Genomic DNA, 17,731 nt, shown 5'->3' on the forward strand with positions numbered 1-17,731 from the left:
TATTGGAATTTTTTCGAGACAAAGCACATTGATTCATACTACAAACACTCACATTCAGCATTCGTTTCTATACGTATAAATTGTAATTTTTAATTGATATTAAATTAATATGATAATATTTTATAAATAACAATATCATTGTTCTTTTTTTCAACGATAAAGTATAAAAATATAAAAGTTGTATAATGTTCTATATTATTTAGATTATTGCTATATATATATATCGATGTCTTTTTGGACAAATATTGAGATAATAAACAAATGCACTGAAATTTTACACAATATCGTTATCGTGTTATTTATTCCACGTACCATAACTAAACTAACTAAATTAAATTGAGTGCGAATTTTACCCTACACCGTCATTTATCTATTTCATAAAGGAACACTGTATCAATTAAATCTCTCGAGTAATAAAAAATTTATTTAATCGTACGTTTATAAAATAATATGAATTTCCACACGTTTGAACAAAATGTATAAACAATGAATAACTTACGAAATTTGTTGAATACTTTCATTGGTCACATCAAATCCTTCTTTATGATTGGTTGACAATTTACTTACAATTTACTTACTAAAATAAAAACGCGATTTTTAAAAAAAGAATCTTGTAAATATAATACATAAGTAATACTGTTGAAAGAAAAGAATTATAAGAATGAAATTTAAAAGGTTTAGTTATAGTAAATTTTACCACTTTAGTTAAAATTACTCAAATATAATACTTCTAATGTAATTTTAATATTTATTGACAATTTTACTATACATGTATGTAACGAATAATCAAGCCTATTAATTTATTCATGTAATTATTAATGTAATACATACATAGCGGTGTATATCCGAACCTTTTATTTATAAATTTCTACTCCAAAAATTAAACATATTTATAACAGGATATTTTTAATTAAATAGATATATGTTTAAAATAAGTCTATCTCCTTCCGTGTATACATATCATATTGGTTTGAAATCGTGATAGTGCATTAAGCATTATAAATATTTCGATTGGGTTTCTATTTAATGGAAGTTGAATATCTACATATGTATATTTTTGTATATTTCGAAGACAGTATGTACTCTTAAAATTTATTCATAATCCACTAATCTATATAGCAAATTATGTATGTTACTGTAAATGTTTAATCCTTCTCAATAATAGTTGGTCAAATACGCATGCGACATATACTTTTGAACACATTTCCTTATGACAGAAAATTATTATAAATATATTCCTGTCCTACCAATAACAACAATAAAATGCCTTATGTAACTTATCGTATATTTTATACATCATTCATTTGAAAATTTATTTTAACATTTTTCTCCCTTTTTATATTATTTTCTTCATGTTGAATTTGCTCAAGTATCATCTCTCATTGTGTAAACACTAAATATTCTTCAAAATTTATGCAATGAAAGCAAAATAAAATTACTTAGCGCCGAATATTTGCTTCTAATTTAATCTCTCATTAATATCATACATCCTTTATATCATTTTTTTCCTATTAAACATTACATAAAAATATTTGACACTAATGATGTTATCAAGGTAAGTATACCCTGGTTTTATTATATTTTTTAAAATACGTAATTTAAATTTAAAAGAAGCATTTTGTAATTTTAAAATAAATCATAGATGATAAAATATGAAAGTCGGAAATATTCGATTCAGATTGAGTACAGAAACTACATGTGATATAATCAAGTTACATAATATGCTCCTATTTCTTTTAATGCATGCTAATTAACATTGCGTATGATATAGTATATTATTTATCATATATGAACATAAATTACTAAAAGTTTGCTTAATTATAAACAATCACAATAAAATGCTATACGAAAATCACAATAAACAGTAACTTTATAATACGCACTATATAAATACAATAATTTACATACGTCTAGAAGTGGATTTAAACTGAATTTATTTGGCAAACGCAACACTAAAATCATCAAAGATTTAAAAAGTTGGTACCTAGTTAAATATTTCTAGTCTTGTATACTTAATAAATAAATTAATTAAAAAATGGGAATGTAGGGAGAGATAATGGTCGAGTAATTTGACAGTTTGATTAAGAAATAAATGCTTATTCGATTAAAAATACATGATATGGATTGAAGAGGGAAAGAAGTTCAAAATGTCTATAAAAATGAGGAAGTCATTGATACATCTGATTCTGATTAAAACAATTTTGAATAGAATAAAATCTGATATAAACATTATCGAAATAATCAGAATATTATATATTTACAATTTTGTAATTTTGAACAAAACTGTATTATACATACTAAAATATACCAGTACATCTGATCAGTAATACTCTCTGTCATATATCATTCAGATTTAGCTACAAAAATATAGAAGGTACAAAAAATTATGTTTGGTAGTTTTGGAATCAAGAATATCATATGGGAGTAGATACCATATATATAAATATAAATATCGAATGAAACGATTACGAAGTAAATTCAAATGTATGTATGTATACATGTATATGTACAAATAATTTCGCATAAAAAATAAACGAAGTAATCCATATACTTATATTTCCATATATATTTTCTTTATTCAAGATAGGATAAAATAATAAAAAGAAAAGTTACATAATCTATCTTTTTGTTTCCTTTTTTTCATGTTAAATGTAATAATACACCAAAGTCGAACAATGTCTTTCTTTTTAAATTACATGTATATTTAATTTTTTATATAAATTAGTTTTTGCATCCATCAAATATCAATTTTGAAGAAAAATCTATCCAAAATAATCTTTTTGCAAAATATTGCCAATTTCATTCACAAAATAAAAGATTGATCTATATAAAATATATATATAATGCTGTTTTTCTAGAAAAAAATGAAGTGCAATATTATTGGATTTAGATCAATTCTTAATTTATAGATTAATTTTTTATTCTAAATAATAAACAAATGGAGGATTGTTCTAACTATGTGACTTATCCCACATATATATGTATACAATACATGAATAAATGAAAATAAAGCTTACATGTTATGACTCGTCCACCTTCTATAACTTATAAATGATTCGTCTTAAAGTCTTAGAATATTTTGATTTTGGAAGTGTTATTTTAGTTCAAAATATTACACTTAAAATGTAAAATTTAAATAGATAACTACATCCAAAATCAACTAACGTAAGATTATTTTTTCCCCATCAATTTCATTCTTTATGAACATTATGACACACAATAGACAAGTAGGAGCACAAGAAATCAAGCCTATGAATACTATCAGAATATAATTTCTATAGCAGTCTTTAACTTTGGCATTATTTCAAATAAAAAACTGAAATAATGTAACTTTTATATATATAATAATGGTTTAGTAAATAATGTGTTAATATCACTAATGCTCTATTGATATCGAAGTTCACAACTGAAACTAAATTAAAAATTATGTATGAAAAGGAAAAAATGACCTAACTACTTCACCTATATATCAGCACAAATAATATAAGCAATTTACAGTATCATAAATTGAAGATGATAAAATATTACGATATTAGTAGGACTAAATAATAAGTGCTTCAAACAATGCATATTCATAGGCTCAATTATTGAATATTTTACCAAGTCAACATTCATCACCATTCATACCAGAAAATGAATTCTTTTGCCAATTAATGTTGTGGATTTAAACATTACTATCTGGTCTATTGGTAAAACTCATTGGTTGAGCATTTTCAACAAGTGTAGCTTGCATACTCGATGAAGGAACCTCGATATTCGTCGCTGCTGATCTCATTTCACGAAGTGGTGCCCTAAAAATTCATAAATTATTAATTTATTTATTTATTTAATTATTATTTATTACTGTCGTTATATGTATATACAAAATATAAATTTTGTATTATAGAACATATACCTATAAAGACGCTTTAATAATATAAAATGTTACGTTATAATAAAAATTTCAATATTGTTTTAAACATTTTATAACTATATCTAAAAAGAACCTATACTATCCATAAAGAATAGTATTTAACAAAGAAGTATTAAGGGATGGTATTTAAAATTAAAAATAATGTGCTGAAATCCAAATGTATATAAAATTATAGGTAAAAGAAGCTAGCAATATCATGCAACTCACTAATATAAGTGATACACTATATCTCAAAAATATAAGAACAAAGCAAACATGTGTTTCCAATGCAAGAAATCCAAAGCTAAATATGTATTTTCCAAAGCTATGTGTGTTATTTTCGTAGAATTAAAAGAACGTTTGTGTATAGGTAAATAATTGTTTAAAATTATGAACTAATATTCTTAAGCTTAAGCATACACACATTTAAGCCTTTCATTGCAGCATAATTAATTTATGAGTTTTAACTTACATAGAATAAAAATAATACATGTATTATTAAATCAAATAATTCAATTTTTTCAAGTAAATTAACATTGCACACAGAAATGACAATATTATTGTAATGTATTAGATAAATTAAACTCATATTATCAAATACATTGATCATAATTATAACATTAAAATCTAGCCATAAATCTAAAAATGTAATGTGGTATCTAAAAATGTGGTATCTAGAAAACTACAAGTGTAAAAATGACATTAAATTTTATTTATTATTGCCTGGTTAGAGAAGTGGTGCAATGAATGTTTGATGATTTATGTAGGCCTCCAGACATCAGGATCTTCCACGAGAGTTGTATGGTGATCTGTAGTAGGAGGTACAGTACCCTGTGGGGAACTCACACCCGACGTCATTCCTGCTGGGTCGGGCCTGGTTCCTCTGTTATGATTAGTGTATTAGTAACGAAAAATTAAGTATTACATACAACAAATATTATATACTTTACTATTATATTTTAATAGTACATAGCTTGTAATGTATGTTAAATAAAAGGAAAATGATATATTTTGTGTTGCTTTGTATGAATGATATATACTTTATGGAACTTCATAATATGAAATGGAAATTATGTTAGTTAATTTATGTATTATAAAAAGTACCCAAAAACCATAGCAACAAATTCAAACATAAATATAAACAAATATGAGATAATGTAACAAAATTAGTCTTCCACCCAGAAGCGAATAACATGTGCACACATGATAACAACACACCGTAAAATTTATTTCCTTAACTGAATAAAATAATCGTATAAAAATTTATACTAATTTTTTAGAATTGAAACAAAGCAATATACTTGTTAGTATAAATTGTTTATACCTATAAAAGTGTATCTGTATGATATATGTAATTTCAATATGAATGATATATCTCCTAAAATAATAAATTAAACAGATGTAACTTACTTTCGCCCAAGTGACATTAGTCCATATATTACACCTGTCGCAAATATCAGACCACTGCCAAATAAGCTACTCATTCCAAAACAAAGGAGGACTGAAGGAATTGCCATTCTAAAAATAATACAATACATTATGTCTAAACAGTAGCAATATAAATTAATATTAAAGGAAAGAAAAATAATATAACAATAACATAGTTAATTTTCTATCTCCCAGCCATAAAAGAAACTCGGTTTAAAATTTTATCTATTATGATGCATTCTCATTTAATTATCTATACACACCACTATAGAAAAAAAATATAGATTTATAACTTAAATATTTCAATAAAAATGTAATTTAAACTTACATACAATATCCAGCTGCTCTATTCCAATATGGTCTCTTTTCCACCCAATCACTTAAGTTTTGTACATAATCAATAAATAGACAGCAACATGGTGCTTCTATTGTTGCAACTATAAAACCAGCTACCATTTGCCACATACCACTTATTAGGCAATCTACCGAACCCATCAGAATTGATAAACAATTCCATCCTCCAAGAATAATTGCAACTATAACAAATTCACAAAAATCATACATAACTATTGTATCAATAATATAAAGATAAGTAATAAAAATGTTCATAGTGATAACAATAGATGATTTAAGATGTTTAAGTTCTATATAATTAGTTGTAAGTATAGAAAAATCACAAACCATAAATGCATATTGTATGTTAATACTGTATATGTCTATACAAAACATGAATTATTATGTACATTTTTTTATGTAAATTCTAAAAAATATAAGAAGTTTGCTGTAAAAGAAAGTAATGACAATAAGTTAATTCCATAATGATGTATATCTCACAATACATGTTATGTTACAAAACATACTTATACTACCCACGGTGCCGAGTCCTCGTCCAGCATACTTCATCCACCAAGGTACATCGTCCTTGGCAACAGGGTCCTGTCCTGGTCTTTGCATAATCGACGATATTTTCTCAGCGAACGACTAAAAAGCCAATAAACTATCAGTATAAAAAAAACATATGTCCAAATAATTGTAGTTTCAGTAATTGAAAATACATTTACCATTTTTATCGTTCCAGTCTCCCCTTCTTCACCAGCTGACAGGACCAAACGAGACTGACAGTACTATAAGGATGTTGATGTACGGAAAATCGACCCGTGAGTTTCTTAATTATGTGGGCAGAGGCGCTTATATCTGTCAACGATTTTGTACGTAGTTCTCACGTGAACTTCTTTATAGTTAAGCTGCGACGGTCATATAAACAGGTCTAGAGTCTGAACTATGATGATACCTAGACACTCGCTAGGGAAAACCACCCCTCTTTTGAGTTGTGAAAAGTCAATATGGAAGACAACAAAGTTCTCGTTCTGCGAGATAGACAGAGATGAGTAGAGTATCTCTGTCCCTATTTGAGACATTCATGGCATCTCACGCATGCATAGAACTTCCTGTCTTCCATGTTGATTTTTCATGACTCAATTTTAGAATATTCCCTAGGTTTGGGGTATAGTGTATGGATATCGAGAGACCTGTTTATATGATCGTGGGTTAAGCGCTGTTTGTATTACCAACTTACAAAATAAAATATAACCTCTACAGCAAATTTCTACCAATCAGAATGAAATAAATATTCATAATATCAAGCGGATATTATTATTATTTTTATATATAAAATTCATTTTTACTAATATAAATGCATTTTCTAAAATTGTAAATTTTTTCTAACGATTTATTTGAAACCGATTTTGTCGAATTTATTTACAATCTTGAAGAACGAAATACATTAAATAGATAGTATTATTTTGTATTGAATATTAAAATAACAATACATAATTATATTAGAATAATATTACATACTCGTTCTTTTATTTATCACAAAATTAAAAATTTATATTAATGAATTAACTGAAATTTGAATATAAAATATAATGAGAAATATTTGTACTTAGAATAATTATCTTCTCTGTAGTTTACAGAAAGAATACTTAATTATCGTATTAACAAACATGAATCATATTAATTACAATTATTAAATAACTCCTTTATTAAAATCAAATCATGTTGTATATTCAGTAAAATCATCCATATAAATACGTTTGTTCGATCTTGGTGATAAATCATCAGTTGTTCTATCTGGATTATTGTTTGTTTCTTGCAACACACGATTCCTAAGTCGTTTAATATGTCGTAAACGTTCTAACCAATTAGAAGCATATGGATTGTGACTATTTTGTTCCAATGACGATGAAACCATTGAAGCAAGCTAGAACAGAGAGGAGAAACTATAAATTTCATTGTAATATAATTTAAGACAAAGCTATAATAAAACAAATATGGTATTAAATTAATGTTGATTTAATTTTTTTTTTATATATCAGAAAAACATGGAATAGTATACGAATAGTGCAATATAATTACAATTAGTATATTTTTTTATAAAACTTACATTGGCATGAAGAGCTAACTGTCGAGATAAAATAGCTAAATTTTGATCAGAAATGATTTTTGGTTCACTGTGTCGAATATGTTTAACCAATTCTTCTTTTACTTGAACTGTAACTTGATTAGTACCGTGATCTAGGGGCTGAATTACAACACATGCATAATTGAACTGTCCCTAAGAAAGCAACACAAATATTAGTACATATAATACTTTACAATGAGATATTATAATAAAACATACCTTTACAGTTTGTATATTATATGGTTCTCCAGATTCATTATAAACAACAGTAACATAATTATTTCCAATATGTTGCTTTTTAGATGTACATTTCGGATCACTTAATTTTGTTGGCATCAACGTAGCAACATGAAATGCCACCTGATAAAATTATATAAAATTACATTATCAAAAATATAAAATAACAAAAATTATAGAAATTTATTTCAACCTGTGTAACATCGTCTTGCCAAATATATGCGAAGTTTCCGTTTTCACCATTACGATCTAAACCTCCCAAAAACACACTTTCATCAACATCCTTCAATCGGACTAACGTTCCTAATCGTTGTAAAAATTCTGTATATCGAAGTGATCCATGTTGATTAGCTAAAATTTCAGTTTCATTAGAAGCTTGCCCTGGACCAACATAAAGAACCCCAATTTTATGGGTTTCATATGGTTGTATTCTATCTAAATTTGTCACTGCTCTTTGTACAGCCGTTGTCTGTGGAACCAATAAAGGTTTTTCTGAAGGCGAACCAAAATGTGCTGTATGATACAGTTGCAAAAACACAAAACTGTAATTTATAATTTAAATATAAATTTTATATTAGAACACAAAGATAATTACCGAATATTTGTATTTAAAAGTATTGTATCATTACCTCGGATTGATACTAGTTTTAGGTGTTTCTTTTACTCGTGGCGAGTTTCCTCTACGAATATTGTCCCATTCTCCACGGGACTTTTTTACGGGGCTCATTACAGAAATTGTATGACCTCTATCACGAAAAGGTAATGGCAAAGGAGGTAACATAGAAGGATCAGGTTTCTCATCCTTTTGCTACAAACAGATATGTGTATATGTATTTTCCTTTTAAAACAGAGTATTTAAGAATAAATATAATCAATGATACCTTATCAGCTAAATGATTGCGTCCAATAGGTGGTTTACTATCTGATCCTAATGGCATTTGTTTTTGACCAGAGTCAAGACTAGATAAACGAGGGTAAATTTGTGTAGGTGATTGTGGAGGCTTTGCAACAGATGATTGAATTTGTGTTGCACGTCCCTGTACTCCCAAAAAGTTTCCTTGAACCTGTAAAAATAGACAAAAGGTTTTTTGTAATTAAGACATATTTTTGTAATTAAGACATATTTTGTAATTAAGACATAAGACAAACTTTATTTACTTGAATACATAAACTGGAAGTCGCTTTCCATGCTCGAGAGGCTAAAAAAATAATACTATACCTGTATGGTAGTAGGTGATGGAGGAACAGTATTGCTAGTAGTCGTAATAATTTGAGTGACTTGTGTTGCGCCTGGATAAGAACATTGAGATCGTAATGCAGTTGGATGATCTGATACATTTTCTGATGGAGGTGTTGTACCCATGCCAAACATCTCTTCTGGTATAGCTTCACAACTAACTCTGCATAAATATATCTTTATTATTATATTTACAAAGCTAATAAAAATTATTATTTAAATCTATTAAAATAATAGAATACACTATTATTTGTTAAACAAATAATACCTCATATCTTTTGCATATGTAGTTTTTGCAGGTTTTTTTAGTTCGGCATCAAGTTTGACTTCTATATCTGTAGATAAAAAATCTCGGTCTACTTGTTGCAAATTGCTTAGTTTTTCTTTATTCAAGAATGGATTCTTCCAATTAGCACTCATTTCAGGACTAGAATTTGATCTGCGTACGGGATTTCGAGAACGACGTAAATCTACCAATAATTTTTACTTTTTAATATACTCATTTTATTATTTGTTTATTACGACAACTAAAGTATAATAATGCTTAATCATACCATCTTCACCATCCTCTAAACTCTCTAAACTATCGCGTGAACTTTGCCTTGAAGGACTCGGTCGAGCTGGTGAACCGGGTATTGCAATTGGACCTGATGATACAGAAGATATCACAGATTTTATAATATTATGATCACACCGTATTTGATCCATATTTTTATCTGCAGTGTCCTATAGAAAGAGAGAAAGAATTGTGCATTTTTTTACATAATTTTTAAATAATATATTTTGAAACTACCTCTGCTTCATCTCCAGAACACTCTGATGTAGATTCTTGCTGCTTTTGCAACAAATCTTGATTTGGCCTATATAATGCCATTATATCATACACAGGAAAGTCTACATTTGTTTCAAATTGCATAGAGTTCTGAATCCTCATTATCCAAGACATATCACCTGTAGGTCTACGTACATAAATCTCAGCCCAACCCTGACACCAACAAGCACAGAGCACATGTTCTTCTTGTTTCTCACTATTAAGTATTTGTTCTAATTTTGATGATTCTGCTTGATCTTTTTCCATTTTTTCTGAAGAATGGTCTTTTTTTGTTAAATCTGAATCTTCCGATGTTTTCTTTGATTCTTCTGTTGGGGAATTTGCAGCTGTGTTTGCAGTAGAGCTCCCATGACCTCCAGAAGACTGCCTAGACAATTTGTCCTCTTTTGCTGTCTATTATTATCATTTTATATTTTAGAACAATTTGTAACTAATAGCAAAATAATTATGTAAATAATATCAATAATGCATGTTAATAATACCTCTGTACTCGATGCTCGTCTTAAAGTTGATTGAGATGTTTTCAAATGTTCAGGAGATTGAGGACCAGGTTTACATACAACCCAACAATTATCACAAAGTCCATTTCGCATTGCTTTATTGCTACAACCACTTGTTGTTACTGTAATAAGTTTGTTACCAAGTAGCCATGTCATTGATTGGCCCTCTTTAAGTAGAAAATCGGCAGCTGCTAGTCTAATAAAGATAAGTTATACTTATATATATATATATATATGTTTCATAATTAATAAAACATGAAAATTTATAAATTTACCTTTTAGGTCGAGCTGAATAAGTTGAAAATGTATACCGAGCCATAAGATCAATACAAGTTTCAGTAAGCTCCACATGAAAAGTCATCAAAGCCTCATCAATTGGAGGCTTTAAATCTGAAACTTTATTGTCTCCTATCATACGATTAGCCATTATAGGTCTCTCTCTTCTGCCCCTACTACCCTATAAATAAAAATATAACAGTAAATAGTGGATTTAAAAACGATAATAAACGAATATAGTTTTATTAATTTTTATACCTGCTCTGTTAAGCTTGAACTACGTTTTCTATTTGAAGAATCTTCATTTATGAAATTAAAATCCGATTTCATTAAATGTCCCTCTTCAAAGGGAACTATTACATTTGCCTTCAAACCCTGTATATTAAAAAAGAGTCATAGTTTCATTATTAAGAACAATAACTAACAATAGACTAATAATAGCATGTTAATAATGTACATACTGTAGTAATAAATCTAACAAAATCTCTACGAAATGGTAGTCGACATTTCAAAAACCATACAGCAATTACATGATGTGCTAAGGATACTGTATAATGATCATATTTGAAAGGATTTGTATATGGTAATAAAATTGCAAAGACAGACATGTATTGATCTCCAATAAAACTTGCAAAAACTTTTGGAAGCCTAGTAAGAGCTGCAAGGAAAAGATATATAAATATATATATATCTCACGATTAAACTTATTAGTTGTTAAAGTTTTTAATACTTACTAGACAGAAATTCCAAAATTGGTATAGCTATATGTACTGTTGCTGAAATTTTTGATAAATTTAAAAGTACTTCAGATAAAAGTTTGTTCATTGCATCACGCATTTCTAAAATACAAGTTGTAAGACTAGTGACACACTGACTTGCACACTTTGCTGTTAAACCAACCTAAAAAGTGAAAATATTTAAAAAATTTGCCTAGCTACAAACATTGCATCAGTGTATTAATTTTAAGAATTGAATTTTATTTTCTTACTTCTAAACACTTTATCAAACGCTGTTGCAAATTAGGTTCCAAATGTGCATGATATGAAGCTAATGATGCTAATACTGGAAAAACATGAACGCGAAACTCTGAAAGAGTAAATTTTGGAGGAACATTGTAGAGAGACTCTGGAAGTCTCAAACTTTTATCACTGACCTATAAAAATATATCAAAATAAATTTATTGGAATGTTTAAGGAAGAAAATAAGATAATGTACCATGGAACAAAGTGCAGTTGCAAAGAAGTCTATATCGTTTGTATGTCGTGATAATATTAATGCTCTATTTTGCATTACTTGAGGCAATTCTTTTAATACAAGTTGCAAAACCTTCCAATCTGTAAAACAGATAAATTTTAAATTCAACTCCCAACTTTCATAAATAAATAATTATATAATAATTGAAAATATGTATAATATAAACCTTTTTCTGATTTAATGCAGGAAATAACCGCTTTACATGCATGTGCCAATGACATATGAGTAATTTGACAAGATAAATGCTGTAATGGAGCTGGACTAACTGGTGGAGGACTACTGCCACCTCCTCCACTATTTATTCGTTCAGTTGTTGCATGTTCTAAAACTAGATATGGACTGAACTTTATCACGGATGAATTTTGAGCATCAGGAAATCCAAGATGATAAAGCGTATTCGCTCTAATTTTTAGAAAACATTCAAAAATCTAAAATGCATAATAATTTTATAATAAGATACACTAAAATATAAGATACACTAAAATGTTAACATATTACTACTAAAAAGTTAGAGATTAAAATATTTTGTATTTATTACATCATTTACATCATTTATATTTATTACCAAGTATCGAATGGTAGAAATGTCATGGAAGACAGTTGGTTCTTTGTAATGTTGCTCCAGATGATTGACTAAAACTTTGTAAGCACGTATGGCATGACTTGATGGTAAATAATAAATTTTCGATGTTAATATTTTTATCACACCAACAACTGCAGTCTTTACATCTTTAATATCGACATCTTTCGTAACTGGAGTATCAGAAGTGAATGGTTTGTTGATTACCTTAACATACATTTTTAATTTGAATATGTTATATTAAAAATGTTTTATGTAAATAAATATCTAAAAAATTATATACCTTCTCCAGTATGTCTAAAAGTTCTAAACATCTTTTTGTATCACACTCAAGACAAAGATCAACAAGTAAATGTGCAACACCATTACGAATTGTAATATCCGAATCCATATCGACATGTTGAAAATATGGCACAATTATTCGCTCAATTAATTCATCTTCATATCTAGATCTATTGAAAGAAACGACAATTACAAAATTTATTTTACAAAAATTTTTACAAAATATCATTTTATATACCTATTAACTTGAACGACGTTTGTTAAAACATCAAGAACTTTCATTCTAACATTAGTACGTGTTTCGATTTTATAATAACGCTCCATCAAATTTGCTAATCTGGATTGCCATAGATGATGTGTAGCTCCTATAGTACGTGCTCGATATTCGATTAATTTCAAAATGGAACCTTCCTAAAAAAATTTAATTTTATATTTTGGCACAGAAAAAATATTTAGTGTTATATTTACATTAAAAATATAATAATTACAGGTCTTGCATCACTACATCGTTCAACGAGATCATAAAATCGTTGAATACAACCATTATAATAGTTACTATCCAATAAATTTTCAATGCTATTTATCGTTTCATGTAAACTCACTGAAACTTGTCTGGTTGCAGGTTGATTACTAGTTTCTAAGAACAGAATACATTATTAATAAAAACCTAATATTTACATCGAATTTCACAGTTTTAAATTTTACCTGTATGAGAAATAACTTCTTCAATAATATCAAGAATAATACTCCATGTGGGGTCCCATAACTCAGCACCATATTTATTTACTAATCTTTGAATTGATAATGTGACTTCATACATAACAATTGGATGATTACATTTTAAAGCCTTATAAAATAACAAAGTAATAAACAGTGAATTACATGGAAACATATAAAGATTATACTAGATTTTTATTACTTACTTGATAAAATGAAGGTAAAACTGATGTAGGAGTACATTCTAGTTTTGGAATTCTATGAGTCCCCCAAAGACCCATATTTACGTAAAATACTGCACCTCTAAGTAAACGAACATCTCTCTGAAAATTTGTATCTTGTAGCAAACGACACATCGTATATAGTGCAGAATGACCCATATGTGTACCTAATAAGTTACGCATTATCTACAAAAAGTCATACATATTTGAGATTGAAGTATTTCTAAATTATAATTTTAATTTAAATTAAGATCATTTATACTTCATAAAATTTTGTGATGTACCTTCCAACTTATTTGACAGTATGTTTCAACATTAACACTTCCACATAATGCTATGATAAAAGTTTGTAATGAATCAGATTGTAAATTACTGTAACAAACGATCGCATCCAAAGCTTCTAAGCATCCAGAAACAACTTCACTGCTATTGCTATAATAACATAGATGGCAAATATACCTAAAAATATAAAATATGAAGTATTTGTTTTATAATGTCTACCATAATTGTTGATTTACTTATATTAAATTATAAAATATTTACTGAACAAGGCCTGATATAATATCTTCATCAATATATGCTGAGTTAAATTTTATGACATTAACAAGAAGCGATAAAAACTCAGCCCCCCTTTTTCCATCTCCTGCTGTTACAACAGGCATCCAATCCAATAAGAAAGGTCCCATTCTCTCCTCTAGGTGCAATATATCTTTTCCATTTTCTGTTAAGCTTTGTAAAAGGTCCAATCTACATAATAATCCTCAACTTAGCTAAAATATTCATAAAATAAAACAATTTCTAATTATTGTATTTTAATAGTTACCTAGGTCCAATATCTTCAGGAATATTGTGTTCCTTAACAACCATAAAGAACTTCACTCTCATAAGAGAAGATAATTTAGAATATTGACCTTGAACAAGACATCGCAGAAAGTTTAATGTCACATGTCTGTGCTCACGAGGCACGTCCTTTTCCAGAAGATCTTGTACCAAATACCATAATCTCTCAGCTGCTTTCTAATGAAAAAATAGAAATCAATAATATTTTTAAACATATTACTATGAAATATTATTTAATTGATAATGTTAGACATATTAGTATAAATATATTATAATAAACAATCTACCTACATCTTCCCATTGTTGATTAAGAACTGCATCACACAAATCTTTAATTACTTTTGTACGATGATGCACAGGACTTTCAGGACTAATTTCTTTCTCAAGATCATGAGTTAATGTAACATCTTCACGACTTTTATAATTACCTAAAAATAAATTTATTATCGATTTGTTTACAAATAATATATACGAATGTCATTCTGTAAATAATATATAAACTGCAATCGTCAATTATAATTTATAAATTATAATTACAGAATTATTTTACTTAGGAGAAGATAAAAGCTTATTATCATTAAAAGCGTATCTCATTATTTGATATCAAAATATATCAATAATACAATGTAATCACTAATTACAGAAATTGTATCTCTATAAAATCACCTTTGTTAATGCGGAAGAATTGTTTCAATTTATCATGTAATGTTTTATTATCTTTATCTTTGGAGTTCATTTTCGACATTTTATTTTACGAACCAAAAGAAAACACTAGGATATATCCAGAAAGAGTTGTAATAAGTATTAGTAGGCATATCAAAAGCAAATCTGAGCAGAGAAATGTCAGTGAAATGCACCGTGTAAAGAGAGTTGGGGTGCCAGAATGCCAAACACCAATCAGCTGTAATTTGCAACTATAAAAAAACACTAATGAAGACTATCAATATATAAAGTTTAAACGTATGTTTAAACCATATTTCTGATATTCGCCATTAGAGGGCTACAAGAAATAACTAATTCCCGCAAGTACTTATTCAATTAAAAATAAATTCCCAAATGAAAAATTGTAGATCTATTATTTTAGTGGTTTATGGTCAAATACAATTATTTTGTACGAATTCAATTTATCTAAAACAGCAAACTGCAAGCAAGATATCATTTTTCCCTCTCTTTCTCTTCTTAAATATCTAAATCTATTCTGCTATAGATTACCATATATTATATATAAATAAAATTTTTAAGTTAAAATATATTTAGTATTATATATATTAAATATGATAAATGTAACAAATGTATGAAATAATTTCTTTCTCTTTTATACAGAAATGTCGTAATATACTTTCATGATTTATTACGATTTTAAAATTTTGATATAAAGTTATAGAATACAGAATGATAATTGATATATGTACATATATATATATATAATTATTATATATCTTTTAATGTTTTAATATCGTATATTACATAGTTCTATAATTATCGATTATTATCAATTTCATTTCCTTTATTTACTCTGAGACAACATTTCAGATAGTTGAGATCAAGGTAGTAACACTGAAAAACAGTAGTAAAATATATAGCTATACGCAATTATACGCTCTCATTTTACGGTTAAAAATTTCAATTATACAATGTCAAAAAATTCTACTGTAGATATTTTACAACCTTTACCATTTGAAAAATGGTCTCTTATTAAAAAAAAAGCAGAGCATAACTGGCCATATTTTGCATATGTAAGTTTCAGTTTAAATAATTTATAATCAATACATATCCTAATGTTGTTAATATAGGTCTTATAGGTAAATTACAGTAAATCATAATAAAATTTTCTATTTATAGTATTATTACTGGATTGAAAATGCTATTGTATGGAAGAAAAAGAATCCAAATATATCTATTCAAATTTATTGCCCATATGGAGATGATGAACAAGAAACTTTCCTTGGGATAAGCAATGTAAGTATTTTATATAAATGTGAATATATAAATGTAAAAAAAAATTTATGAGAAATATTATTTCTTATATATAATATACACTTATATATATATATATATAGTTTTCAGTATATAATGTACTAATATTTACACTGCATCCAAACAGTGATATCATAAATAAAGTGTTAACAGAAACCAAAGTCATAGATTATAATCAACAAGTAAACTTTGTTACAGTTCATGAATGTTTTATATCTAGTGTACTTACTGCACTAGAGAATCTGAAACATTTGAGAAATGTAGAAACAAATCTAGTGCTGTCATTTAACTATTATTTTAAGCCTGCTGAAGAGTGTATAAAAACAAAGACTTGGTATTCGTATTTGCTATTATATTATCAGTATACCACTATAATACCAATATACAATAATTTATTTGCTTTTCTTTAGGATACCAAATGAATGTTATATAAAACCTCTGGATAAATCAAACATTCCATTAATACATTCTGTATGGCCACACAGAGATGTGGAAAACCCAGAGTTATCCCTAAAATACTTAAGTACGCTGGTAGAATTCAATGGTGGAATAGGACTATATTTAAAAGAAGATGATTCTTTAGTTTCTTGGTGCATGCAAAATGATTGGCATGGATTAGCAATAGTACAAACTGTAGAGGAACATAGAGGGAAAGGTTATGCAAAAATAGTAGTAAATATGCTTTCAAAGAAGTTTGCAGAACAAGGGATTTCTACAGTACTATTTATTGTTAAAGGAAACACAACATCTGAAAATATGTTTAAAAAACTTGGCTGGAAAGTAGTTGCACCATTTGTTTTTATAATGCTTAAAAGACAAGTAGCAAATCCCGATAGTGACACTCAAAATTGATTATTCAATAATTCACCAAAATAATAAAAATGTTGTAATGAAAGATTATAAATATTTTCTATAAATAAATTTATTGCAGTCAAAAATAAATAATGCTTTAATTATAGTATATTTAAAAAATATAAAAATGAAATAACAAAGA

At 27.4% G+C, this 17,731-nt stretch overlaps 3 protein-coding genes across 4 annotated transcripts; 1 reads left to right on the top strand and 2 right to left on the bottom strand.

Moving 5' to 3' along the window:
* Positions 1-725: 725 nt before the first annotated feature.
* LOC126917994 (calcium channel flower) lies at positions 726-6,580 on the bottom strand. Of its 2 annotated transcripts, XM_050725482.1 has the most exons (6): positions 6,382-6,573; positions 6,181-6,301; positions 5,649-5,856; positions 5,303-5,410; positions 4,616-4,775; positions 3,655-3,791 (listed from the first exon to the last, which is right to left on the bottom strand). In XM_050725482.1, exons 1-5 carry the CDS (start codon positions 6,382-6,384, stop codon positions 4,652-4,654), a joined length of 564 nt encoding a protein of 187 aa, XP_050581439.1. In that variant the 5' UTR covers positions 6,385-6,573; the 3' UTR covers positions 3,655-3,791; positions 4,616-4,651. The 2 variants fall into 2 exon arrangements, with proteins under 2 accessions (XP_050581438.1, XP_050581439.1); XM_050725481.1 differs by lacking the exon at positions 4,616-4,775 and having other exon boundaries at positions 726-3,791; positions 6,382-6,580.
* A 760-nt stretch (positions 6,581-7,340) lies between these two features.
* Positions 7,341-15,692, bottom strand: LOC126917509 (tuberin). The gene is made up of 29 exons (XM_050724416.1): positions 15,427-15,692; positions 15,052-15,188; positions 14,744-14,937; positions 14,464-14,667; positions 14,205-14,379; positions 13,906-14,106; positions 13,688-13,829; positions 13,471-13,619; positions 13,221-13,393; positions 12,984-13,152; positions 12,686-12,907; positions 12,287-12,548; positions 12,082-12,200; positions 11,855-12,019; positions 11,601-11,766; positions 11,328-11,524; positions 11,125-11,241; positions 10,866-11,047; positions 10,573-10,786; positions 10,052-10,483; positions 9,813-9,984; positions 9,527-9,728; positions 9,241-9,421; positions 8,903-9,085; positions 8,651-8,829; positions 8,215-8,563; positions 8,004-8,144; positions 7,767-7,937; positions 7,341-7,583 (listed from the first exon to the last, which is right to left on the bottom strand). Exons 1-29 carry the CDS (start codon positions 15,503-15,505, stop codon positions 7,377-7,379), a joined length of 5,484 nt encoding a protein of 1,827 aa, XP_050580373.1. The 5' UTR covers positions 15,506-15,692; the 3' UTR covers positions 7,341-7,376.
* A 609-nt stretch (positions 15,693-16,301) lies between these two features.
* LOC126917515 (uncharacterized) lies at positions 16,302-17,682 on the top strand (the record flags this gene model as incomplete). The annotated part of the gene is made up of 5 exons (XM_050724428.1): positions 16,302-16,308; positions 16,417-16,496; positions 16,603-16,719; positions 16,821-17,071; positions 17,148-17,682. Coding segments are annotated over 5 exons (897 nt in total), but the record flags the coding sequence as incomplete, so codon positions are not given.
* Between the last annotated feature and the right edge of the window lie 49 nt (positions 17,683-17,731).

The sequence above is a fragment of the Bombus affinis genome, chromosome 6, assembly GCF_024516045.1.
Source record: "Bombus affinis isolate iyBomAffi1 chromosome 6, iyBomAffi1.2, whole genome shotgun sequence".
Lineage (NCBI taxonomy): Eukaryota > Metazoa > Arthropoda > Insecta > Hymenoptera > Apidae > Bombus > Bombus affinis.

Excerpts from the sequence above, each read along its gene's own strand:
- LOC126917994 (XM_050725481.1), bottom strand. Across the intron at positions 5,411-5,648 it reads AGAGCAGCTGGATATTGTAT|AATGGCAATTCCTTCAGTCC; the intron begins GTAAGTTTAAAT and ends TATTATTTTTAG. Across the intron at positions 3,792-5,302 it reads CTAATGTCACTTGGGCGAAA|GGCACCACTTCGTGAAATGA; the intron begins GTAAGTTACATC and ends ATGAATTTTTAG.
- LOC126917509 (XM_050724416.1), bottom strand. The coding sequence starts at position 15,505 with ATGTCGAAAATGAACTCCAAAGATAAAGATAATAAAACATTACATGAT. Across the intron at positions 13,394-13,470 it reads GATGTAGTGATGCAAGACCT|GAAGGTTCCATTTTGAAATT; the intron begins GTAATTATTATA and ends AAATTTTTTTAG. Across the intron at positions 12,020-12,081 it reads CAACTGCACTTTGTTCCATG|GTCAGTGATAAAAGTTTGAG; the intron begins GTACATTATCTT and ends ATATTTTTATAG.